Source organism: Triturus cristatus, chromosome 8, assembly GCF_964204655.1.
Source record: "Triturus cristatus chromosome 8, aTriCri1.1, whole genome shotgun sequence".
NCBI classification, from domain to species: Eukaryota; Metazoa; Chordata; class Amphibia; order Caudata; family Salamandridae; genus Triturus; species Triturus cristatus.
This window is the reverse complement of record NC_140591.1, coordinates 1,185,242,257-1,185,269,404: the sequence shown is the minus strand read 5'-3', so window position 1 is coordinate 1,185,269,404 and position 27,148 is coordinate 1,185,242,257. Positions and strand designations below refer to the sequence as shown.

The 27,148-nt window shown below is 51.6% G+C and overlaps 1 protein-coding gene across 1 annotated transcript in view; it reads right to left on the bottom strand.

Moving 5' to 3' along the window:
- The window catches only part of LOC146805589 (E3 ubiquitin-protein ligase HERC2-like), a 1,563,844-nt gene that overhangs the window by 26,237 nt on the left and 1,510,459 nt on the right, over positions 1–27,148 (bottom strand). Inside the window, 1 exon segment of the mRNA XM_085622871.1 lies at positions 13,304–13,416. Coding sequence (XP_085478997.1) covers positions 13,304–13,416 — 113 coding nt within the window.

The window sequence follows — 27,148 nt, the reverse complement described above, 5'->3', positions numbered from 1 at the left end:
GTGTGGTGCCAATATAGGTGCCACTCCAGCACGCTGATGGCAGTTTCTTTTTGCGACTTTCCATGCCAGGAGTATGAAGCCACGAAGAAAACTGACAACTGGTGTGGAAAACAAGGGACCTGAAATGGGAAAGCCCTGACCCTAGAAACCCATTCACAGAGCGGGGAGGAGAAGTGGGTCTGTAAGGAATCTTGGGTCCCACTGAGCAATGATGAAGGGTGAAGGTGGAAAAAGGTGTAGCAAAGCTTTCAAGAACCTATTTACAACAGGGGATTTTAAGAGTGATGGCTGATCTAGCAACTGCAGAAAGGCTGAAATGGCACAAAGGCACAAGTTACTTACTTGTGTAATGATATATCTGTAAGAGACATTAGTTTGTGATCAGATTCCTCACCTTAGAATATCCCCAGGCGTCAGACTGGATCCAGAAAGATTCGTCAGCAGTACCTCTGTGCGTCGGTAGGCGTCGTCGTACGGCTCCGCGTACGTCGCTTGCATCGTAGTCGCCGAGATGACATCGCTGGAGCTACGTAGATGCGCCCACGCGCGCGGACGTCAGTTCTGTACACGACTTTCCGCGCCAGGAACACAGAGCCATGCAAGATACTGACCACTGGTGAATTGAAACTAGGGCCCTGAAAGAGATGACCTTAACCCTAGAAATCAGTTCTCAGAACGGGGAGGATGGGTGGGGCAGTAAGGAATCCATCACTAACTAATGTCTCTTACAGATATATCGTTACACAAGTAAGTAACTTGTGCATCTGAAAGCGACACGTTAGTGATCGATTCCTTACCTTACAATAGATACCCCAGCAATACCAACCCCGGTGGTGGGTCTGCAAACCAAGATCACACCAGAAAGTCACGGAGAACAGAACGGCCAAAGAAGCCGTCTCTCCGGACTTGACTGTCAAGGCAATAATGCTTAGTAAAGGTATGCAACGAGGCCCACGTGGCTGCCTGACAGATGTCTTGCAGGGGGACACCACGTCCCAATGCAGTAGTAGCTGCTGTTGCCCTGGTAGAATGGGTGCCCAACTCCACCGGAGGTTCCCTTTTAGCCAGAGAATAACAGGCTTTGATACACAAGACGACCCAGCGGGAGATGGTCTTCTTGTGTACAGCTCGGCCTTTCTTGGCGCCTACGTAGCCAACAAAGAGCTGGTCATCCACCCGGAACTGTTGTGTGCAATTCAAATAAAATGAAAGTGCACGTTTTGGGTCCAGACGGTGGTGGCTCTCCTCCTCTCTGGAAGGGTGCGGAGGCGGAAAGATAGTGGGCAAGGTGATAGTTTGCCCAATGTGGAAGGCAGTGACAACCTTGGGCAAGAAGGAAGGACGAGTACGAAGCACAACCTTGTCCGGATGAACAGACAGAAAAGGAGGCTTACAGGAAAGAGCCTGGAGCTCACTCACGCACCTAGCGGAGGTGATGGCAACCAGGAAAGCAGTCTTCAAAGTTAATAAACGAAGAGGACAGTTGTGAAGCGGCTCAAAAGGAGCGCACATCAAAAAGGTAAGTACCAGATTTTTTTTATTTTTATAAATCTTTTTATTAAACATACATCGGCAAGTAATACAATGCAGAGGGTCGTGCAAGTTATACATTACAGTACGCATGGGTGGATGGATACATTGACTTCACCATAGAGAGGAACAGTATGGGGATATAGGATCATCATGCTCAATACTTTGAGGCGGTGTACAGATCTCTCCTCTATAAACATTCCACGGGTTTCAGATACGGGACCATTTCCTAGGACACCCCCTTGCCAAATATACAGTTTTTTCTCTAAACATACACCAATCAAGGTTCTTCTCCCAGGCTTCTAAAGTGGGCGGTTGTGCTGCCCCCCACAGTTGGGCGATGTTTCTTTTGGCCAACATGAACCCTAGTGTGACCCATTGCGTCTGAGAAGTGTTCAAATCCGTTGGCTCCCAAATATTTAGAAGACATCGTCTTGCCTCCGGGCGGAGGGAGACGCTTAACACCTCACTGATTGTGTCATGGATTTGGAGCCAGTAAGAGCTGATATGTGTGCATTCCCAAATGGTGTGCATGAATGTTCCGGTAAGGCCGCATCCCCTTTTGCATTCGCCTGTGTCAGACCACCGGATGTGTACTAACCGGGGCCCTGTTATGTAGATCCTATGAAGGATCTTAAGCTGAACCAGTCGCAACCGTGCCGGAATAGCCACCTCTTTAGGGGAGGACACTGCAACTTGCCAATCCTCCTCGTCTAGCTCTATCCCATCATGTGTCCACTTATCCCGCAGTGTCCGTAGAGGGTCTGCCATGTGATTGATTAACTTTTTGTATATTAATGAGATTGTTCTTTCGGGGAGGTGACCGTCAAACTCTGTCCTCCAGGGGAGAAGCCTCCGGGGGATCAGATCCCTTAGGCAACGAAGATTGGAGTGAGTGCAAAACCCTGTGCATAACAAAAATATTCAGGGTCTGCAAGCTCATATTCGCTCTGAAGCGTACTGAAGGACTTGACTCCTCCTCTTCCCCAAATATCCTTAATAGCTGAAATAGTGATCAGATCCCACTTATCGAAGCCCTTCGTTTTCCACACATCTCCCAGTTTCTCTGAATCCCAAAGAGGGGTGGCCAAAGTTAATTTATGTCTCCAACCAAGTGAGTTGGTAGCGTCATGCCAAATTTGAACGGAATGTTTCGTGGGGCCAGTCAACACAAATCGTTTAGGTCGGGAATACAATGCTCTACCGTAATTGCACCCCGGAAGGAGCCATCTGTCCATGGCGTAGCCCGGGTCGTCCGCACGACCGTACGTACAATGATTGATGGCTGCCAGTTGGGATGCCCAATAGTATTTCTTGATATCCGGGACGTTAATGCCTCCGTCGTACCAGTTTAGCGTTAGTTTGTTCAGGGCGATTCGGGGCCTGCCGTTCCATAATAGGTCCCTTTGCAGGCCCTCGATCTCCCTGAAGTAATGTGCTGGAACTAAATCTAAGGTGTTTTGTAGGGCATAAAGGAATCGTGGTAAGGCCATCATTTTGAATAGCGTGGCCCTGCCCAGGAGTGAGATGGGAAGTGTCTTCCAACTGGCAATATCACTTTTGAGTTTTCGAAGAGGGGGAAGAAGATTTTGGGCATAGCGGACCGAGGGGTCTAATGAGATAAAAATTCCCAAATATTTAAATCCGGCTGGGTTGATTTGTATTTGACAGAACACACAACCGGGGCGACGCGCTACAAGGCCCCAGGAAAACAACAGAAGAACACCTCCCAAAACACAGACCAACTCACAGATCACTGAGGAGGAGGAGGAGGAGGAGGAGGAGGAGGAGGAAGCCCTGCAAGAAACCTCTGAATGGCAGAATCTGCCAGGGCGTGGAACAAAAGAGTGCCATCAGAAGGAAGGTCCACCAACCGTTCCCTCACGTTCTCCGGGAACACACTATCGCGTAGCCAGGCATGTCGACAAAGGGCCACCGAAGAAGCCATGGTACGACCAAGCACGTCCGAAATGTCCAGAGCCGAGTGAAGAATAAAGGCTGCCAGCTCCCGGCCATCCAACACATGGTGCCGGAGATCAACTTAGGCACCCTCCTGAGAAGCGGCAGACATAAGGGACTCCGCCAAGTCCCACAAGCAAGAAGTGGCCCTTGTCAAGACACAAAGAGTGTTAAGGGCCTGCAAAGACGCGCTGGTGGAGGCCAAAATATTGAGCCCCCAGGAATCTAACCAGCGGGCCTCCCGTGACGGGGGAGGCAACACCAATGGTAGGGAGGGAAAGGCAGTCTGTAAAAGAGGACCCCTGGTAGAGGGGTGGAGGGAAAGACAGACCGGGTCATGCGGCGCAGGACGGTGGCGGTGCAGAACTAGCTGGGGCACCGGGTCCCCCGTGGCGGGCCGCCCCCAAAAGAGACGTGGAGCGAAGCCTCATAGGGAAGAAGCAGCTCCCGACCACCAGAACCCTGATGGAGGACCCCCAGAAGATGATCCGTGGGGAAATGGGCAGCCGGAGCGCCCAAGCGCAAGATCCCCGCCGCCGTGGAAACAGCCCGAGCGAAGGCAGCACCGGCCTCCGTAGGGCCCCGCGGCGGGGAAAGCAGTTCCCCTGTGGGCGACGGCTGCAAGCTAAGGCGGCCGCCCCCCAGCCCAACCGGAGGAAGTAAAGGCCAAGCCCAGAGAGGAGGAAGGGGGACCGAGGAATGGGGAACCGGAGGTCCTTCCGGCGAAGACTGCGGGCGCGGCGACGGCGAAGAGCCGTCCTTAGAAGACGCCGGGGAAAATTCCACTAAGTGGCGGCCCGTCTCCGGAGAAGATGAAACCATCAACCGCCGAACCTCTGAAGAAGAGGGGGCATCCGAAGATGAGTCAACGACCCGACGCTGGCCCGGCGCCGTAGAGTTTGTAACCGGCGCCGAAGGAGACGCCGGAACGACCTCCGCCACAACGTGCGGCGCAGGAGACCAGAGCTGGGTCGGAGCCGGGGCAGCTAAGGAACGGCGCAGAAAAGGCGTCGGCTCAAGCTCCGACGAGGCAGCCGCCTGCGTGGAGGGATGAGGGGGGCCCGGGGAGACACCCCGACCCCTAGCCGGCCCCTGCGGTGCCGCCAGGGCCAGCAGCCTCCGGCGCCTGAGCAAAGTCACCTCTGCCTCGGACAAGGCCGCCGCCTGCCCAGAGTACCGAGGGGGACTCGAGGACACGCTCCAAGCCCCGGCAACCTCCCGCGACACCACAGGGCCCCCGCTGGGGTTTGCGGCAAGGCAGAGGCGCCATGGTCCGAAGGAGGGAACCCCGAAGGCCCGCACCCCGACGGCACCACATCCTCCGAACCTTGAGGCGTCGGAGCCGCCAGCGACGCCACAGAAGTCCCCGCACACGGCAAGGGATCCGCAGACGTCCCAGGAAGAGAAGGAGGAGAAGGAAGGGCCAAAGAGGCCTGCAAGGCTGCCGCATAGGCCTCCATCAGGGCTCTGGTCGCCCCAGCGCTGGGAAACGGCGAATAGGGTGGCGACGCGCGGGCCGCATCACCCGCAGAGAACCCACGCCCCCAACTGGCCAGGGACCGGGCCTCGGGGACAAACTGCGACACTTACCAACAGGTGAGCGACGCCCTTGCGGCCTGGGAGAAGGACGATGTTGGAGACGGAGGGTCTTGAAGCCATCCGCGGGGGTCGGACGCGGCGCCAACGCCGACCTGGACATGCGTGCCGAAAGGAGCTTCATCCGGCGCTCCCGCCGGGCCTTCGACTTCATTTGCTGACACGCCTCACAATCTGTGGAGGCGTGGTGCTTCCCCAAACACCACATGCAGATAGGGTGAGGATCCGTCGCCGACATCTGGCGCGCGCAAGACGAGCACGTCTTGAAGCCCGAAGGCATTCGCACACTGTTGTGAAAAACGCTTAAAAGCGGAAAAAGAAGGCCTGAAGCAGGCCAGGAACACGATCTGGGTCCGCGTTGCACGCGGAAAAGAAGAAAACTGACGTCAGCGCGCCGGGGTGGGGCTTATGTGACCTCGCTGATGTGTGGCCCGTGGAGGACGTCGGGGCTGAGTCGCGTGGTACAGCCCCCAAGCGCGCAGAGATGCTGGGCAAGAACGTTTTCCGGGTTCAGTCTCACGCCTGTGGATAATTCTACGTTAAGGAATCTGCGGCTAGTAGTCTATCAGATACAGGGTGTACTATACTACTCGTATGGACATATCTCCATGAGCAGATATGCCTCTGTGCTGGTCAGTTCTACTGATGAGAGTACAAGTGACCAGGGAAGCCATTTTAAGTACACGTGCTGGATACTGGTGAAATTGAGTTCCCCAGTCACATGATGGCTTTGCTGAAACCAGGGATGTTTGGTATTAAACCTCTTGTATCAATAAGCTCACTCTGATTCCAGTGTTGGTTTTATTAATACATGCACCCAGAGGGCACCTTAGAGGTGCCTCCTGAAAACCTACCAGCTACTGGTGTGTCCACCGACTGTTCTTGGCCATCCTGTCTCCCCAGACGCATTTCTGATCCCAAGGGTGAGGGCCTTTGTTCTCAGGGAGGCAAGGAACAAAGCCTGCTTGGCCAGAGGGTGTTTACGCTCCCTCCCACAGGAGGGCTTGCGAATTAGCATGCAAAGGCAGGGAGTTTCAAAGAGCCCACAGCCTTTGGTATGCAAATCTGGCTTCCTTCACAGGTGAGGATGCTGGCCTCCCCCCCCCACCCTTGACCAGGGCCCTTTTGGCAGCTGCTCAGGTGGGAACATTAGTAGTCCAATAGGCGTGTTCACCTTCAGACTAGTCTCACCCATAAGGTGGGCTACCTGAAGTGAAGACGAAACTTCAGAGTGCGCCATCTTGTGATGGCAAACTTAGGAACTATGGGACAGGGTTAGGCCCACTTCTCACAGGAAGTGGTCATATAGGGGGCGTAGTGACCCAGGTGTAGGTTGTCCATTGGCTACTACCCTTACACTCCCCTAAATCTAGTATTTAAGGGAGCCCTTGGCACCAGGAAATTAGATCCTCCCAACCAAATGAAGAACGATCAAAGAGCTGCGAAAGCAAGAACAGCAGAAGTAGCAACTGACTTGGCGCAAACCCTGCCGGTCTGTTTGCCTATTTTCGACAATTGTGCTAAAGTTATCTTCCCCAGTAAGCTGCTGATCCTCCAAAGCCTAGGAGGACTGCCAGCACTTCTCTAAAGACTCAGGAACTCCTGTGGAGCAGCAGAGCTGTTCCCCCTGCAACTTGCAGGTATCAAGAGGGAACTGTGAGGCTCCAATACCGCGAAAACCTGACACCAGAAAGCACCACTGCACCTGAGCTGCCTAGCTCGAGCTGAAGTGGGCAAGCAGTGCCATCGTGGTCCTCACACCCTCCAGACTCGAAGCCCACCTTAGGGTTCCCTGGTGTGGACATCTCAACACCACCTGCAGTCTGTCTCTGCAGGCCCCCTCTACCTAAACTGCTACTGTAACTGTAACAGGGGGGCCAGCGCAGAACCCCACTTGGCAAGGCCCTTGCAGAACGGGGAGGCTGGGTGGACGTTAAGGAATCTGCAGCTAGACAACGTCTCTACCAGATACATCGTTACCGAAGGTAAGTAACTCGTACATCTGATAGAGACATCTAGCCACAGATTCCTTAACTTAGAATAGATACCACAGCCATACCCCAAAGGGGAGGTAGGTCTGCGACAGATCAACAGACAGCGCCAAGCATGGATCCGGCAACAGAGTGACGGATAAAGGGGGGAGGCTGTGGCGGAACAGCCCGACAGCAACCCAAGCAGCTCGGAAGAGCAGAAATAACGGGATGGGAGATATCCTATAAATGCGACAATGGCGCTACACCACACCCATGTTGCTAGAGCAAGAGCTAGAACCTGAGCAATGCGATTGGAATAGCCGTGGAACAAGAAACACGCCAATTGCACACCCAGTCCAAAAAGGGGAAATAGGAGCAAATAGCATCAATGTTAAACCTGCTGAAGCAGGTAGAAACACGCAGCAGGCAAACGGCCAGAGACCTCAAAGTGGCTTACACAAAAAGCTTAAAAGTGCCCAACCAGGCAGTATGAAGCCAAAGCGAGAAACAACCCACAATATCGACTTGCAGGCAGTAGTCAAGGACCACTGCCATCATAGGAGCTGTCCCGCAGGCGTAGCGTTAACAATTGGAAAGAGCATCAGAATCCAAGACCAAACAGTCCAGAAAAGGCACGTACGGTGTGGAACACCAAAAAGGGAGCATTTGTCAAATTGAGAAATCACCCCAGTAAGCGGAAGCAAGGAGGAACCTATGGGCAACTTGCAACCACTCAGAAAAGCACCCCCACACATCGCAGCCCCGAAAAGAGGTGGCGATGTAGGAAGAGGAATACTAAAGGAACCTGCACATATACTAAAGTGTATAAACATATAAATATGTAGAGACAGAACAAGCCAGGAGCATGAACATATCATACCGGGGCATACCTAGTACAGTAAGTGCAGGTAGGAGCCGTTTTTGAAGATGAGAGCAAGAAACCTCCCAAGGAGGTGGAACAGGCAGGATGACCATGGCACAAGAAGATGGCACCAGGGAAAAACATAGAACGCCGTACAACGGATACCCAAGCGATGCATGGAGCCCACAGGATCTCCAGGCCCAGATGAAATAAGCAAAGCTATATAATAGCATACCAGTACCCCACACGGAGTATGCATAGCCCTAAACAATCGGGAACACCTCTTAGGGCAGTAAGCCAAGCCAAAAGAGCACAGTAACGAACCGAACCCGTGAACATGAGTTCCGAGCCGTATGACATTACAGAGCTGAGCCACTGGCTCAATACCACAGTCAGAGGACCAGACACAGCAAACTGTGGAACAGGGACCAACTGGCAGCCCAAAGCAAAACGCATCCAAGGGATGCCAATAAAAGGGTAATAACCCCTGACCACAGGAAAAGAAGACGTAAGGCTCACCGCCCATGTAAAACACAGAGCGCAGCTAAAGGATGCGAAATGAAAAAGTACCACCGCGGAAGAAATGCCTAAGAAGACCTAAGTGGGAGGACGAAAGCCCGCAAGGAGCCGATGAACCGCCGAATCGGCGTGAGCATCAAAAAGCAAAACCCCATCAAAGGGTAAGTCATCCAGTCGCTCCTGGATATTTTCAGGGAAGACACTATCGCATAACCAAGCGTGACGCCTTAAGGCAACAGAGCACGCCATAGCACGTCCCAAAGAATCCACAGTATCTAAAGCTGAGCGGATTGTAAATTCGGCAAGGTCGTGGCCATCCCGGAGGAGATCAGCCAGAGCACCTTCAGAGGTGGCCGAAAGCAAAGACTCTGCAGAGTCCCACAGGGCAGAAGTAGCCCGTGCTAAAACACGTTGTATTCAAGGATCGTAGGGCCGCACTAGTGGAGGCAAAGACGTTTCTGCCCCATGACTCTAGCCATCGGGACTCCCGAGAAGGAGGAAGCATTAGAGGAGGCAGGGAGGGGAAAGCAGTCTGCAACAAAAACCCTTGCACATCAGGGTGTACAAAAAGACAAACAGGATCATGCGGAGCGGGCGGTGGCGGTGCAAAACTGAATGAGCCACGGGATCACCTGAAGCCGGCCGGACCCAGGTACCTAAAAGGGTATCATAAAGGGAAGCCTCAAAGGGTAGAAGCAGCTCCACAGTCCCGGACCCCCGATGAAGGACCTCAATCAAGGGGTCGACAGATAAGGTGGTTACATGCTCAAAATGCAGGTGGCCAATGAGACCACCCTCAAAAAAGCCGCACCGGCCTCAGTAGCCCTCCGTGGAGGAGACAACAACTCATCAGTGGGGAAGGGTTGTAAACTGACCCTCCCCAGACAGTGAGGGTGAGACCAATGTTCCAAGAAGGGAGTCCCATTGAAGAATGAGGATCCTGACTTTGCTCCTGGGGAGGCGAAGAGCCTGTTGGATCTGGGGGAGTCGAAGAGCCTGCCGGATCTGGGAGCTCCTGAGGAAGCTTAACAAATTCCAAAGGGGGGCACAGGCAACAGTAAGGCCGGGGAGGGTGGGCGAGAAGACGGCATATGAACAGGCTCCGACTCCGGAGAAAGCAATGGAGGCGGAGCCAAGGAGGCGAGCCCCCGGCGCTGGTATGGCGCCGACCCCGGCTCCTGACAGGCGACTGCCGGACCGGGAGCCTGGGGTGTGCTCAGAGCAGGGCTATGAGCACTGGCAACCACCTGTGGCGCCGCAAGGAACCCAGAGGGGCTATGCGGCGCAGCAAAGGCGCTGTGGGTCATAGAGGGGGACCCTGGCGGGCAGCGCCATAACGACTTCACGTGGACCGCAGAGGGGGACCCAACTGGGCCACGCCCTAACAGTACCACATCTCCGACGTCCCTGGGGGGTAGAGGCTCAATTGGTGCCGAGGGCGAACCCATCGGTGAGTCCGTCGGAGAGCCCGCAAGAAGCGGAGGCCCTGAGGACGCCCCAGGGACGGGAGAGGGCCCAAGGGAGGCCTGCAAAGCTGCGGCATATGCCTCCATTTGGGCCCGAGTTGCCCCCACACCTGGAAAGGGCGGGTAGGGCGACTGCTGGGAGCGCACGTCCGGAAACGTTCCGGGAACCAGAGCTCCTGACAACAGAAGAAGAAGGGGAGGTCGAAGACCTTGGCGACAAGCGCCTCGACTTACCAAGTGGTGAACGGCGGCCCCGGACCCCGAACGACGGCAGGAGGGACATGCTGTTGAAGAAGCCAGGGGGCGAGACGACTCTGACCTGGACAACCGCGCCGAGAGAAGCTTCATACGGCGCTCGCGCCGAGACTTGGGCTTCAGGTGTTGGTACGCCTCACAGTCCGTGGAGTCATGGTGCTCGCCCAGACACCACGTACAAATAAGATGCGGGTCCGTCGCGGACATCTGTCGCGAACAGGAATTGCAAGTTTTAAAGCCCGAAGATATCGCACACTGTTCCTCGATGCGAAGCGTCGACAAGGACTGAAAACAGGACAGAGGAACCACTCACTCCGGATCCGCGTTGCACGTGGAAAAGAAGGAAACTGACGACAGTGCGCCAGGAGGGACTTATATGACCTCGCTGACGTCACGTACGTGGACAACGTCAGGGTGGGGTCGTGTGGCGCCGTCCCCCGGCGCGCAGAGGTGCTGCTGCAAAGTTTTTTTACGAATCCAGTCTGACGCCTGGGGATATTCTAAGTTAAGGAATCTGCGGCTAGATGTCTCTATCAGATAGTTGGGGCTGGACTAATGCAAAAGCTGATTTGCATGTGCCCGTTTCCTTCCTGAGGTTGCATCGTGGACAAAAAAACAATGACTAGATTGTGGCACTTGCAATTACCAGTGGCTGAGATTAAATAATGCATTTCACCATCAATTTTGTGTTTTCCTTAGTTTCAACAGTATGCAACTGTAAGACTAGCACTTCTTCTGCCCTTCGCACTACTAATGCGAAAGAGGTATTTTCTTCCATTGGTGGCCCAGGCAACCAGTACAGCTCAAAATTCGGAGAAGTATCAAGCCCACTGGCATTCTTTAGACCCAAGCAAAGCGTGTTATTAGTAGAGCAATGGTTAAGCAGTTTGTGTGCCTCATCATCGTTGTGGGGACCATTTTGTATAGGGTGTGGATATAGAGGTATCTGAAACAAATAGTTCATGGATTATCCAATATAGTACAGCCATGGTGAATAAGGTTAGCCTTTAATGATAAGGTACCACTTTTTTTAAATCAGAGACTATGTCCTGATGAAGGCTGCTGACCCTTTGGGCGTGTTTAAGACGGTCGAAACATGCTGACGGTATAGAGTAACTAGTATCACTTATATAGTCCACTCATGATTTTAATCCTATCAGGACATTCAATAATAAAGTTCATTTATTTTATCTCTGGTCTGATTGTGTGGAGCACACAAGCCAAATAAAAAATTAAAAAAACATTGCTCCCACTCGCAGTGGTAGAGCCCACCTTGGAATCTATAGGGTGTAGGAAGCCAGATGATGAAGTATGCAGCATTTTTATGTGAGTGAAGGCCTTGCAATTTCCAGAGATAACTCTGTCCGAGTAGAAAGGAGACCATAAAAAGCTGGACATTTTTTATGTGTATGTATCCATTTTGTACACTCTAAACAGCATAGAATCAGATCTGAATAAGGCCTCTATCTCCGATAGTAGAGGCCAAGGATTAGAGTTCCGATTGAATAATGACTGACTGTGCTTTTGTAATCTCATGGGTTAACATAGGCCTGACGTAAGTTGGTGTCTGTTTTGGAGACTTACGTTGGAAATGGATTTTGGACTAGCACAGGTGGAGTCTGAATGGGCGCCGGCACAGAACGGACTGGTGTGAATCCAGGAACTGGGGTGGAAGTCTGAACAGGCACTGGTTGGGACCACTGATGGGCAGGGCCGAAGGGGTCAGTTGGTGCCAAGGGATCGTCCGCTGACAAAGTCAACTGGTGGGCCAGAGGGAGCTTTAAGAGTCTGAAAGAGTTGCAACATGGCCTCCTTGAAGGCCACAATTTGCAGGCTTAATGGTGGACCAGGGAATGTGGGGTTGTGGGACTAGATTGGAGTCAGAAGATGCTTCCAGGGTAAAATCTTTCTTTTGATGCCCCTGTGCCTTGAAGCCTGGTTTAGAGTGGGGTGGGAGGAGGGACGGACGGAGACTTGCGGAGCGTTTTGCCTTTATGGTGCATTTTCAACCTTAAAAGGAATCCAGCAACTCTGTCCAGAACAGGCCTCTTCAACGACATTGCAAGCAGCCCACAACTTAGACTGGGACTTATGTTTCAACCACGACCTTCTCTTATGTTCAGGAACGTAACGCTTCACCTCTTGCTACTGGTTTGCCGTTTGGTGCATGAGGGCATATTTATTGCACAACTTTAAATCATGACCGAAGCCAAGCACCAAAGACATGTTGTGCAGGCCCATGACTGACATCTGCTTCCTGCAATCTCAGCACATCTTGAATCCTGTTGTCTTCAGGGAAAATATCTTCCACTAGCACACAATATAAGAAATTTTAAGAGTCGTTGAATGACCAGCAAAGTTGGACTGGAGCTCTGAATCCGTGCCGACGAGTGTAGAAAGAAAGGAACAGTGTGCAAGGTTGGTGCTTATTTGAGGCTCGGCTCAACCACTTACAAGGTGGTACGGAATCACCGCAGAGTTACATGGCACTACGTACTGGTGGATGACAACTTAGCTTAAAAATTTCCCTGGATCCTGTCTGGTACCTTGGAATATTCTAAAGGTGAAGAATCTGCGGTTAAAAGTAGCCATCAGAAAAACAACGCCAGAGCTTTTAAATTATTTTATAAAACTCTTAGTAACGGATAGCAGAACAAAAAAACATTTTAATACTTTCTCCAACGTTATCATTTTTTTTAGCTCCTTCTATGCTATCATTTGGCCTGCAGTTCTAGACAAGATCATCTCCTTAGTGTGTCAATACAAAAATAAAAACATCTTTTCATTTTCGTGCAATGATAAATGTAATAACATAATTGATATCAGAAGTCAAAAACACCACTATTTTTGGACGCTTTTTTCACACCTACTCCTCATTCCTAAATCCACTTACAATGTATCTCGATCAATGTTGAGAGACAGCATGCATTTTAAACCCAAACCTACTCTTTAAGTAATTATCTATCGGTGTAGGTGCACTGCTGTTTAAATCATCGCTTTGCAGCCGCCTATGTTACATATATCCCTTTGTAGTTTGAACGGATGGACAGATAACCTAGGTCACACTGCCTGCTACAAAGGGGGTGGACAGGGAGGATTTGTGCCAATGTTCTCTTTTGTACAGACATCCACACAATACCTACCTCACTGAGATCAGCAATTGTTAGATTCATTCCTGCCAGCTGCTTCCATACTGGCTCTGCCAAGTTCAGACTCAAAGGGCTCCCCGTCCGGATAGCAATGCCCAGAAGTACACCTGGTGAATTAAAAACAAAGAGAGATAATTTCATTAAATCAATGCTGCTGACTGATAATAATGGCACTCTTCTTTATCAAGACGTAGTACACGAGGGGTTGGAAGTATGCTGCAGCAAGCACTCACCCTCTGCCAAACATAGTCAAAAATAAAGACAACAATTTGTTTACAAAGAGTATTGCTATACACATTTTAATAAAGTTAAATATCTCAGTACAATGTTTATCATCGAAGCGCATTTCTGCAGAATCATAAATCATTTATTGACAACAAGAGGCCTCGATTAACTTTGCAGCAGGGTGTGAGGATGCCCAGGATAGACTCCTATCTTCGTGCAGTCATCTTAAATGATATGGAATTTGTGTGGCTCTCATTCAACTCAGAGTATATTCTCATACTGCCTCCCGAAGCAAGGTAACTACACGAGAAGAGGAACAATGGGATTCTGCGAGTTTGCAAGTTGGCGAAAGTACCCAACAGGCACACTGCTTGCACTAAGGTACAGACCAAGGTAAAAGTGTTCTGCGCTTTTCTACAACCAAAATGCTATTTACATAAAGGTGGGCCAGCGCTTTCTATAGTTTATGTTTTTTTCAAAATCTTTAATTTGAATTTATATGAAACAATGTGGAAAAAAAGCATTGATGTCCCATGAGTAGACAGAACTGCGTTCTTACAATAAAACGTTCTTTCCATGCATGCTGGATCATATGTTTAGCCATCACTTACCATCTATCCATCGGTAAAATTTTTGTCATAGATACACAGGAATCATCCCCAGGTGCACTCCCATTGTGGTTAACGCGGGGCACCATCTCCTCCCCTCACATCCGCATTTTTTGCTTTCATGTTTCAGATTTATTTATTTAGGAGATTTGCATGGCACTGCGCTCAGACCTTCAGTAATTTAAGACAGCTTTCCGGGAAGTCAATACATCTTGCTTTTTGGAAGGGGAAATGAGTAACCATTACCAATATTTTTCAGCCCAACCCATGATGCAAAATAGTTTACTTTTTAGGACTTCCTTGAATTTCAAGAGGTTGGGTCTGTACTTACTATGGGGTTATGGGTTATTCCAAAGTCTTTGTCCTAGTGCACCCAGAGGCAGCAGCATATTTCACACTCTCAAAGGATTGTTGATCGATTCAGATGGGAATTTTTTTGTTTTTTGGTGGGGATTGACAGATAGGGAGGGAATGAGGTGTTAGTTTCTACAGGTATGCAGGTTCTTTGCCCCAGTGTGGATGGTAAGCAGGGTGTGGAATGCAAGCCTTGCATCCATCAGGAGCAACTAGTAATACCAGAGGTACTAGCAGTAGACCTTCATCTAATCTTCAGCAGTGATGCTACATTGGAAGGGGTAATCCCACAGACACTGAGGATTACGGATGCAGATGTTTTTAGGCAAATTACACCTTCATCAGTCATAAATCTCTTTTCTATTCAATTAATTAGAACCATGATTCGTGGGTTTGAAATACTGGGATGTTGGAAGTGGTGATATCACAGACACTAAGGACTATGGATAAAGGCGTTTCTAGGCAAATTTCTATCAATCAGCCATAAATCTATCTATTGTTCAAGTAATTGGAAACATGATTTGAGAGTTGAAAATATTGGGATGTGAGGGGCGTAGCCTGCAGCCAAGGAAGATGGCCGCACACTAGGGGAGCAGAGCAGCAGATCTTGATATAACACCCAAAATCTGTCACAATCCAAAAGTATTGGCGGCACCTACCGCCTTGTGTAGCTGGAGGGAAGCGGCGGACAGCCTCCGACTCCTGTGCCGATCCGCTGCGGGCGTCCTTTGGCAGCCGAACGAGATCGCAGCCGGTGAGCCTGGTGGCGGCAAGATGCCACCCTCCGTGGCCGAGCCCCGGCCCTGAAGCTTTGCAGTGCGAGGGGGAATCCAGGAGGTGGCCACCGGGCATAAGAAGTGCCGGGCGGCATCGACCCAAAAGCGCTGACACCGTAGAGGTAGCGGCTCATCCAGCAACAGACTCCGGGCTCGGAGGCGGCGGTCGCGTTGAACTGTGTGACCGCCCCCCCGGCCGGCTCAGATCCTCATAGCTGGAGACAACACGGGGGCCGCGGAGGGCCGAGCGCACCGAGGATAGGAGCGCCGCGGCTGGTCCCGCGAACTGCAAGTGGCACAGGAGAGGGCCGCAGGAAAGAATACGGCCATACCGCGCAGCATAACGCCAGAGGCACCCTGTGAGCCTCAGACGGGCGGACGGGGCCCGGCGGGGCCTGAGGAGCTGATGCACTGCTTGGGATGAGGCACCTGTAGCCAGGTGAGAGCGCGAAAAGTGCTCAGGACCCACACAGAGGCGGCACACAGAGGGGCAGAGTGCTCCCAGCGCCGGCGGGAGCACGATAGCAGCACTGAGTGGCAAGTGGAACCGAGCTGGCAGTGGACAGGCTGCACTGGGTACTTGTGACAACAGCGGCACGAGGCGCTACGGCTCATTGGGGCTACCTCTAGTGGGCCCACGGGAGCAGCCGCTGGGTGGTGCCTGCTGCGGTGCCTTGGAGCGCTGGGACCCAAAACCGTGCATTGAGGCTCGGCGACCGGAGAGTAACAGCGAGCTGCACTCTGGGCTCCACAGAGGACCCTGTAGAGCCCTGTCGGGAGTCCCCCCGGGGAGCACTCGGCTCCACCCAGCTTGTGAGCTCTCATGTGTAGTGTGGGCCTTGGGAGCGACGCCTGCCAGTGATGCGGTGCAAGGTACGGGGGCCCTGTCACGGGAGCCTCGGAGAGTGGGTCCCAGCGGAAAGCGGCGAGCGTCGAGGCAGTCCTCAAGATCATGGGTCGTACTAGACTGCAAACTCAGAGCCAAACAAACCACATCAACAAGTACACGGTCAACATGGGCAGGGAGGACGACCAGCAACATGGGCACCAGCAGTGTGAGGCGGCCGACGACGGGCCGGATCCATCACTCAAAGACATAATGTTGGCTATAAAGGAGATGCGCAGCGCCCTGAAAGATATGCGTGGTACCATGGAGCCCAAGTTGGATTCCGTAACAGAGGAAGTCAATCTACTTCACGCGGACTTTAGCAAAATGTCAGACAAGGTCGCGGAGGCTGAGAGCGGCATCGGCAGCTTACAATCCAAAACAAAGAGACTCGAGGAGCAAGTTGCCGCGCTCACGAAAAATCAAGTAGACATTGCCGCCCGCCTCCTAGATCAGGAGGGCCGAGCGCGGCGTAACAATATCCGTATCGTGGGGGTTCCGGAGGGAATGGAGGGCCCGTCCACGGACTGCTTTGTGGAGGATCTCATACTCAAACATCTGAAGCCGAAGCGCCTCTCCAACTTCTTCTCGGTGGATGGGCCCACCGCGCACTGGGGGGGAGGCCCAAGCCTGTGGCCCCCCCCACGCACCATTATTGCTCAGATTCTAAACTATAGAGATCGAGATGCCATCCTGCAGGCGTCACGAGTGTCCGGAGACCTACAGTTAGACAACGCTACGATTCGCTTCTTCCCTGACTTCACGTTAAATGTACAGCATCAGCGCAGGTCGTTCGAAGGTGTCGAGAGCCCTCAGAGACCAAGGAGTAAAGTACATGATGTTGTACCCCGCATGACTAAAGGTCCTAGATGGTGAAAAAGCATATTTTATTGACTCTCCTTCGGAGGCCAGCGACTGGATGGAGGGATGGCGACGACCGGCTCACGACCGAAAGGGCCAGGGGACCCAGAACAGCAACCTCAAGAGTCCCTACAGGTCCAGCAGACATCTCACAAGTGACTGTGAGAGTTGTGCCGACATAGCGCGATCTGGACACGGGAGGTAAGGGGGGCGCGGCCTGGCCCCAGGGTTCTGGCCTCTCATTGTCCGATGGGCGAGGGGCCTGAGGGACTATGGACTCCTCCAAAACTGTGAGATCTGGGCTTGCACTGTGCCTTATGGGTAACATTCAGAGACTCCGGCACTAGTTTGATGGGATGGGAGGGTTGGGGATGGGAGGGGTTGGGGACCGTCAATCAGGATCCCCCAGGGGGTGCACTCCGTCCTCTTATTATAACTTCTTCTGGGGCTCTGCGTGTTTCATAGGTGGGTGGTTGGGGGCCCACTGGTTCTAGGGGGGTTGGTATTTTATTCCGTAGAGCCCTGCCACTTATAGTCACAGGAACGTGGATGGAAGACTCCGGATGCATGGCAGCGGTAGCGACCAGATGGGAGGGGCGCACGATAGTCCTTAGCTCATGCTACATTCCACCCGGTCTACATGCCCAGGCATATGCGAAGCTGGGGGCTCACTTAGCGGACCTTCCGCGGGGCACCCTGGTGTTGGTGGGGCGACACCAACGCTGTCATGGATGCTGACGTAGATCGTTCCGGGGAGAGACATGGTAACAGAGGGGAACTGGGCTTACGAGGGTTTGCAACAGCGATGGGTCTTAGTGACGTATGGCGTACACACAACCCCTCCCAACAACAATACACCTTTTACTCTGCTAGACATGGGTCTTTCTCCAGGATAGATCACCTCTTTGTGCGGGGGGACCAACTGGGTGACTTCATTGACTCCTGTATCAAGGCCAGGGGGGTTTCCGACCATTCACCGGTGGGTGTTACTCTCAAGGGGCCGATGACGGATAGGGCGGCCTTTCCTAGGATTGACCCTTGGCGCCTCAGGGACGACTCCATAATTGACAAGTTGAGGGAGAGCTCCCAATTATACTTCGCAGAGAACCAGGGCTCGGTCGACTTTCAATTGGTCCTGTGGGAAGCCTACAAAACTGTACTGAGGGGCCGGGCTCAGGCGCTGATTTGCGCCCAAAAAAAACAGAAGAAGCCCTCCAAATTAAACAGTTAGAGAGTGAAATTGAAGTCATGGAGAGGGATACCAGTGGATCTCCCTCTAGGGAGCGATACCACGAGCTCGCCCTTAGAGAGAACTCCGCTCGCTAGCGGAGGGCGAGGCGCGAGCCTACTTCCTTGCCACGCAACATAGGATATACGATGCAGGAGATAAGTGTATGAAGCTACTGGCGTAGCTCGAACGCCGAGACCGGGAGCGATCATGGGGGGCCGAGGTCAGGGGTGAGTCTGGCACAATGGCAACCACTAGCAAGGACATAGCAGAGGCCTTTGCATCTTACTACGAGGGGGTCTACACCCCGGTATGCACCAGAACAGAGTCGGACTGTGAGGAGTTTCTGCGGGACTTTACCCTACCCACTCTGTCCAGCGAGCAAGCTGCTAGTCTGGAGGCTGAACTGACGGGGTTGGAACTGGGCGAAGCCCTTAATTCCCTTCAGGCTGGGAAGGCACAGGGGCACAATGGACTCCCTGTAGAAATCTATAAGAGGCAAGCCAATATTGTTATCGACCCCATGAGACAGATGTTCCTAGAAGCGCGGAGGGTGAGGAGGCTCCCGCCCGACCAGCGAGAAGACACCATTGTGGTCATTCACAAAGCTGGGAAGCCACCTGACCAATGCTCGTCATATTGGCCAATCTCGCTCCTCAACGTGGAGGCCAAGGTGTTGGCCAAAGCCTTGGCGACGAGATTACTCACGGTGCTGTCAGACTTGGTGCATGTCGATCAGTCGGGGTTCGTGCCGCACAGGAGCCCTGAACTAAACCTGCGTCGGCTCTATGGGGTTCTGTATATGACAGAGGACGAGGACGATACTCAAACGGCATTGATGGCGCTGGACGCCTCTATGGCCTTCGACAGTATCGAATGGCCTTACTTGTTCAAGGTTCTACAGCGACTGGGCTTCGGACCGGTGTTTTGCAGTCGGATGCGCCTTCTCTATGAACACCCAGTGGCAAGAGTGAGGGTGAACGGAGCGATGTCCCGTGCATTCCCCCTGCGCAGAGCCACCAGACAGGGGTTTCCACTGTCCCCTCTCCTTTTCACCCTGGCCCTGGAGCCGTTGGCCCACTGGATTCGAAGAGACAGGTCTTTCTGGGGCCTGTCGCTCACCAATCAGTGGGAGGAGCGTATATCACTATACGCAGATGATATTGTCCTCTACATGGCTAGACCATACCACTCTATGACACAGGCACTCCATCTCTTTGAACTGTTTGGGAGCTACTCCGGCTACATGATTAACTGGGCAAATCGTTGATTTACCCCCTCTCCGGCCCCCTCCCGCGGATACCGTCGCGGTGCCCGGCCATGATGGTCACCGAGGGGTTTAAATACTTGGGGGTGTATATCACCAGGGACAGAGCAGAGTTTTTCCATAGGAATCTTGAGCCCCACATGGCGCGATTAGTATCGGACGTTACCCACTGGAGATCCTTGCCTCTGTCACTGATGGGGCGCGCTGCGCTCTTTAAGATGCTGGCCCTACCACGCCTCTTATATATCCTGCAAAACTTGCCTTACTCGATCCCCGAAGGGGTGTTTAAACGCATATCCCTATCGCTGCGGACGCTGCTCTGGGATGGTGGGAACTCGAGGATAGCGATGCAAAAGCTCACAAGAGGGGTGTACGACGGGGGGCTGGCCCTCCCGGACGTCCAATTGTATTCTTGGGCCTCACAATTGTAGGTGATTAATGACTGGGTGTACGCAGTGAGGTCGGAGCCTGCCTACAGGGTAGAAAGGCATGTCATGCCAGGGGGCAACTGCGATCTCCTCTTGTACTCGCGGAGGCGATGCAGAGATCTCCCCTCGCATACGGGAGTGGTGCTGAAGTGCTGGCGGGAGGCTAACAAATTCTTGGGATGGGCGGGCGCCCTAACGGGCAGGACGCCCCTCTGGTTTGGTGACCAGCTATCTGAGGTGTCAAGCCTAACAGGCTTTAGGGGTTGGAGGTTGATCGGGATTGACTACCTGGGCGATGTATGGAAGGGGAGCGCTCCCAGATCATTTGACTACCTTAAAAAAGAATACCAACTGCACGACTCCCAACACTATCACTATCTGCGCCTTACACATGCCCTGCGATCACACATGCGCACAGACTCCTCGCTCCCAGAATACTCCCCCTTAGGGGACAGGCTCCTTCTTGACCCAATCCCAGAGAGACCCACATCTATCATATACCGCAAGCTCATAAACAACATGCCTGACCCCCTGGTGACCCTGCGCGAAAGATGGGAGGGTGACATCGCACGCCTGGAGGACGATGACTGGCAGGATGCCCTACAATGCCCCTGCAAATTTGCGATTCGGATTAGGTTCCGCCTTGTGCAATTAAAAATCTTGCATCGGGTTTACTGCCAGCGAACCCACCTGTTCTCTTGGGGAAGGAGCCTGTCTCCTTTCTGTGCGAGGGGATGCCAAGGGGAGGGTACCTTTTTCCACATTCTGTGGGAATGTCCGTAGATAGTGCCCTTCTGGACCAGAGTAACACAAACAATGGCGACAGTAGTGGGATCGCCGGTCCCGGTGGATCCGAGGTGGCTACTATTAATGATCAAAGGCGCCACGGATTGGACCAGATACAACGAGATTTGGTTAGCAGCAGCCGCGGGCGAAACGAAATATAGCCAGTAGTTGGGGGTGCAGGCGCCCCCTCAGTGGGACCAATGGATAAGAGATCTGGATTGGTGCCAGAGGGCTGATGAAACGATCTAGAAGTCCAGAGGATGTGTGAAGAAGTGGAGGAGGGTATGGGGCCCCTGGCGCAAGTATCGGGCTGAGCGGGGAGGGGTGGGATAGAAGGGAGTCTTGTGATTAGCCCATTCCATTACCGAGTCTGTCCTCAAACGTACAATGTATTGCTGCTATTCTGCAAGTTCTTTTGATTACTGCTGTGTATTGTATGAGACCTTGAGCAAAGTTCAATAAAAAGAGTTTAAAAAAAAAGAAAATACTCGGATGTGGTGCTCGCGTAAGTGCAAGTAGATTGCATGTACACTAGTTACAAGTAATAGCTTGGGTAAACTAGGTATATACTGTAGAAAAGATTAGGACAGGACTGCTTGAATGCATGTCAATAAGCCCTCTAAATTGTATTGCATATCTCTTATTTTAGTTGCGCTGATACAAAACTACATAGATGGCTAAGCAGGTAGGAACGTGCCTAATGTCTCTGACTATGTTAAAATTGAACCGGAGGAACAAGTTACTTACCTTCGATAACCCCTTATGTAGTTGAGACTATCTAGCTGCAGAATCTGTACATTAGAATATTCCCCAGGCGTCAGACTGGATCTTGAAACGTTTGTGGAACAGTACCTTTGCACGCTGGTAGGTGCCGTCATACTGCTTCAAGTGGTGTTGTTGGCATTGTTCGCACCAGAAGTGACGTGCACAATACCCATATAGGCACCACCCCAGCACGCTGACAAACAATTTAATTACCTTCGGGAACACCTTATCTGGTAGAGACTCTATCTAGCCACAGATAACTTACTTTAGAGCTATCCAAAGGCGTCAGACTAGATCCGGATATGTTTTGTGAGCAGTACCCCTATGCGCCGGTAGATGGCGTCGTTAGGCTCTGCATGGCGTTATCCGCGGCGAAAGTGATGTGCTTGGTGCCTATATAGGCGCCATTCCAGCACGCAGATGTCAGTTACTTTTCACGACTTCCACACCAGGAGCACGGAGCAACGAAGAACACTGACCAATGGTGTGGAAGACTAGGACCCTGAAAGGGGAACAACCCTCTCCCTAAAAATCCATTTGCAGAGCGGGGATGATGGGTGGGTTGGTAAGCAATCTGTGGCTAGATAGAGTCTCAACCAGATAAGGCATTACCAAGGGTAAGCAGTTTGTTCATCTGATAGAGACTTCTAGATGCAGATTCCTAACCTTAGAATAGATACCCAAGCAATACCTGCCGGGAGGTGGGGTAGTGAAACAGATTATACCAGAAAATTCTGCAGGACCGAACAGGCAAAGTGCCCGTCACAACTGGCCAGACTGTCTAGGCAGTAGTGTTTTGTGAACGTGTGCAGCAACGCCCACATTGTTGCCTGTTGGATGTCCAGGATAGCCCTCTTGGGTTGGTTTATGGCCTATGCGTAGCATATTTTGATGCAGAGTACTATCCATCGTGAGATGGCACGTTTCTGCACAGCCTTCCCTGTATTGGCCCGACATATCCTACGAAGAGTTGATTGTACACTCAAAAATCTTTGGTATGATCAAGGTAGAATGACAATGCTCATTTTGGGTCCAAGTGGTGGAGTCTCTCTTCCTCTTTAGTAGAATGTGGTTGGGCATAAAAAGGTAGGCAGAGTGATGGACTGGTCTACATGGAATGGAGTTACCACCTTTGCCATTTAGCATGTTAGTGTCCGAAAGACCAGCTTGTCTCAATAGAACAAGACACACTGAGGGTTAGCGGATAGTGACTAAAACTCACTTACTTTCCTGGCAGATGCTATTACCACAAGGAAAACTGTCTTGATAGTGAGGAGTCGTGGGCAAGTGTGTAGGAGCTCAAAGGGAGCGCACAGTAGAAATGTCATAACCAGTTTGAGGTCCCATTGAAGCATAACAAAAGGCTTTGTTGGAAATGTGTAAAAAGCCCTTTCGAAAAGCTATTTACAATAGGGGACTTGAAAAGGGATGGCTAGTATGGCAACTAAAAAAAGGCAGAGATGGCAGAAAGGCAGCCTTTGATGGTGCCCAAATCATAGCCTTGCTAGGCCAAGGAAAGAGTAAACAAGAAAACTTGTAAAAGAGGTGCAAATAAGGATCAACGTTGTTCTCTGTACACCATGTCATGGACTTGTCCCAATGGTAGGGGTATACCGTCTTGGTGGATGGACACCTAGCTACCAGAATAACGTTGCAGACTTCGGGAGGAAGGTCAAGAGCTGTCAACTGTCACCAATCAACCTCCACACATGAAGGCAGAGCATTCACCGGTTCAGTTGCAGCACTCTGCCCGGTTTCTTTAGCAGGAGATACGCCTGAAGAAGCAGCCTGATCAGAAGACTGATGCTCATGCTTAGGAATTCTGGGTATCAAATTCTCCGTCCCCAAACCAGAGCTCAAAGGATGACTTGGCCTGTTGTTCCTGACCTTCTCAAGAACTCTTGGCAGGAGTGGTATTGGTGGAAAGGCGTACAGGAGGCTGGAGCGCCACTCAAGATAAAAGCGTCTCAGGATTGAGAGCTCCTTTTGAAACTCCAATGCGCAAAACTCCTGAAATTACGCAAATCATCAAGATAGGGGAAGTCTGGACCCCTGACCTCTACAGATATATGCTGCAACCATCACTGTGATGAACACCTGAGGGGAGCTGGTAAGACTAAGGGTGTTGTGGTAGACGTTCCACTGCAACACCCATTGATTTTGACGCCGCCCCATATTTACAAGGGTGGGGTTAATATGGGGTAGCACCAAAATTAAGACCGGGGAAAACCTGGTCTTACCCTGGCGCAACGAGGAGAAATGTTTAATTTCTCCTTGTTCCTGCTTTTTCCATGTGTGCTGCGTTATGCAGAGATGTAAGGTCCCTCGGAACCGGTCCGCCAAACAGCAAGTGAAGGACATTATCAAGGCCCAGGAGTGAGCACTCGGCCCCGTAAGCTGGGTCTCCCAGTCCCCAGTTTAACCAATCATTAATGATCAACAGCTGAAAGGCCCAGTAGTACAGTCTGATATCTGCCATGCCATGCCCTCTCTTGAATGTTGACTGGAACCACTTATCAGAAGATATCCGGGGGCAACGACTGGCCTACAGGAAGTACCTTATGGCTGCGGTCAGGTCATGAAATCAGGTCGGTGGAATGGGTAAGGAAAAATTCTGTAAGGCATATAACAAGTGGGAGATGATTCTCATTTTGAAGAAGGCAATCCACCAAGAATTCATAGCGGAATGGTCGCCCAGCACTGGAATTATTCCTTTATATGTGCTAACTGTGGTTTCAGAATGAGATTCCAAGTCAGAAGAGGCCCAAGACATATAAAGACTCCTAAATACCGAAAGCTGAGCAGCCTTGTAGGGGTGGTGGACAGCCATACTGTCCACCTTCAGACTCCCATCAAGAAGGATGACTAAGGATTTTGACAATTCGTCGGAGGTCAGAGGCGTCTTGGAATAGGTCAAGGATGCAGAGTGCTCGTGGACCGGATTCTTGGAGGTGAATGAGGTAGAGGAGCATATCGTCAGGAGCATATCGTCTGCATATAGTGCAATCCAATCTTTATGTCCCATCCCCTAGCTCCAACCTCATAGCTGGGCACCACAACGGACAAGACAAGCCAGGAGCTCAATGACCAAGGGAAAGAGGAGGGAAGACATGTGGCAGCCCTGTCTCTTCCCCCTTTAAATAGGGAAGGGCTCTCTTAGCACCCCATTGCCACAGACCTGGGCAGCTGGGGAGGAGTTTAGCAGTCCTATGAAGTGGTGAAAATACTGGCCTAATCCCATTTTTGCAAGCACCGCTTCCAGTAACGACCAGTCAACCGGATCAAACGCCCTCTAAAAGACAACAAAGAGCATCGCTCCAGGACCCAAGAGTTTGTGCCTACGGACCAAAGTCAAATACAGATCCCAAATGAAGTGGCAGGTGCCATGGGAGGGTATAAAGACGCACTGGTCTGCATGGACCAAGGAGGAGAGTGTAGTGAGAAGACAGCGAGCAAGGATCTTAGCGTAAAGGTTCATCTTTGTGTTGATTAATGGGATAGGTCTGGAGGACGGGCAACGATTAGGTGGTCTCCCAGGCTTATTTATTGGGAAATTCTAATAGTCAAAGAATAAATAACTACAAAGACTCATACCATGAAGCAAAATAATAGTAAAAAGGAAAGGGTCTTGTTTCATTTCATGTGCTGTCACACAATTATTTAGCAGAGTATATAACATAAAATATTTTGCTTTTAAAATAATAACCAGGTCTTTTACAATCTTAAGTCTCTTTTATCCCTTCGGTTTTAAAATGGCAGACTTAATTTCATCTAACTTACCCACAAGTTACTTACTTGTGTAACAATATATCTGTAAGAGACATTAGTTAGTGATAGATTCCTTACCTTAGAATATCCCCAGGCGTCAGACTGGATCCGGAAAGATTTCATCAGCAGTACCCTGCGCGTCGGTAGGAGTCATCGTGTGGCTCCGTGTACGTCGCTGGCGTCGTAGCCGCTGAAATGACGTCATCGGAGCTACTTAGACGCGCCCACGCGTTCTGACGTCAGTTCTGTACACAACGTTTCCACGCCAGGAGCCCAGAGCCATGCCAGAGACCGACTACCAGTGCAATAGAACTAGGGCCCTAAAAGGGATGACCTGAACCCTAGAGAACAGTTCGCAGAACGGGGAGGATAGTAAGGAATGTATCACTAACTAATGTCTCCTACAGATATATCGTTACACAATTCACTAACTTGTGCATCTGAAAGAGGCACATTAGTGATAGATTCTTTACCTTAGAATACATACCCAAGCAATACCAACCCCGGTGGTGGGTCTGCGAAGTGAGATTACACCAGAAAGTCACGGAGAACCGAATGGCCAAAGAAGCCGCCTCTCCGGACCGGACTGTCAAAGCAACAGTGCTTAGTGAAAGTATGCAACGAGGCCCAAGTGGCTGCCTGACAGATGTCTTGCAGGGGGACACCTCGTCCCAATGCTGTAGTAGCTGCTGTCGCCCTGGTGGAATGGGCGCACAGCCCAACTGGAGGTTCCTTTTTAGCCAGAAAGTAACAGGCTTTAATGCACAAGACAACACATCGGGAGATAGTTCGCTTGTGCACAGCCCTGCCTTTCTTGGCGCCCACATAGCCAACAAAGAGCTGGTCATCCACCCAGAACTGTTGTGTGCGGTTGAGATAGAACGAAAGCGCACGTTTTGGGTCCAGACGGTGGAGCCTCTCCTCTTCTCTTGAAGGGTCCGGAGGCGGAAAGAAAGTGGGCAGAGTGACAGTTTGCCCTAGATGAAAGGTAGACACTACTTTTGGTAGAAAGGAGGGACGCGGTCGAAGCACAACCTTGTCCGGATGAATCGCCAGGAAAGGAGGTTTACATGAAAGAGCCTGGAGCTCACTCACCCGCCGAGCAGAGGTGATGGCCACCAGGAAGACAGTTTTCAAAGTTAATAACCGCAAAGGACAGTTATGAAGAGGCTCAAAGGGAGCGCACATCAAGTATGTGCGAACCAGGTTCAAGTTCCATTGAGGCATCACAAGAGGAATAGGAGGGAAATGGTGAATAATGCCTTTGAGAAATCTACTGACAACTGGGGATTTGAAAAGAGAGGGCTGATCAGGCAGCCTAAAAAAGGCTGAAAGAGCAGAAAGGTAGCCCTTGATAGTGCCCAGAGCAGAGCCCTGCTGGGCCAAAGAGAGAAGGAACAATAGGACCTCAGAAAGAGGGGCAGAAAGAGGATCTACAGCTTTCGCTGTGCACCATGCCACACATTTTTTCCACCAACAGGCGTATACCGCTATAGTGGAGGGACGCCTGGCTGCCAGAATTACATTACAGACTTCAGGCGGCAAGTCAAATGGAATCAGCTGTCGCCGCTCAATCTCCACGCAAGGAGGTGGAGGCTGGACAGGTTTGGGTGGAGGACCGTCCCCTGTTGCTGCGACAGGAGATCCTCCCGAAGAGGCAGTCAGATCGGGGGTTCCACGCTCATACTGAGTAGCTCGGGATATCAACCTCTTCGAGCCCAGTCCGGTGCCACAAGAATGACTTGGGCCCGGTCGCGTCTGATCTTCTTCAGCACTCTGGGTAGAAGTGGTATAGGCAGAAAGGCGTACAATAGACCGCAACTCCACTCGCGACGAAAAGCGTCTCAGAGCGAGTGCCGCCTTGGAAACTCCAACGCGCAGAACTGC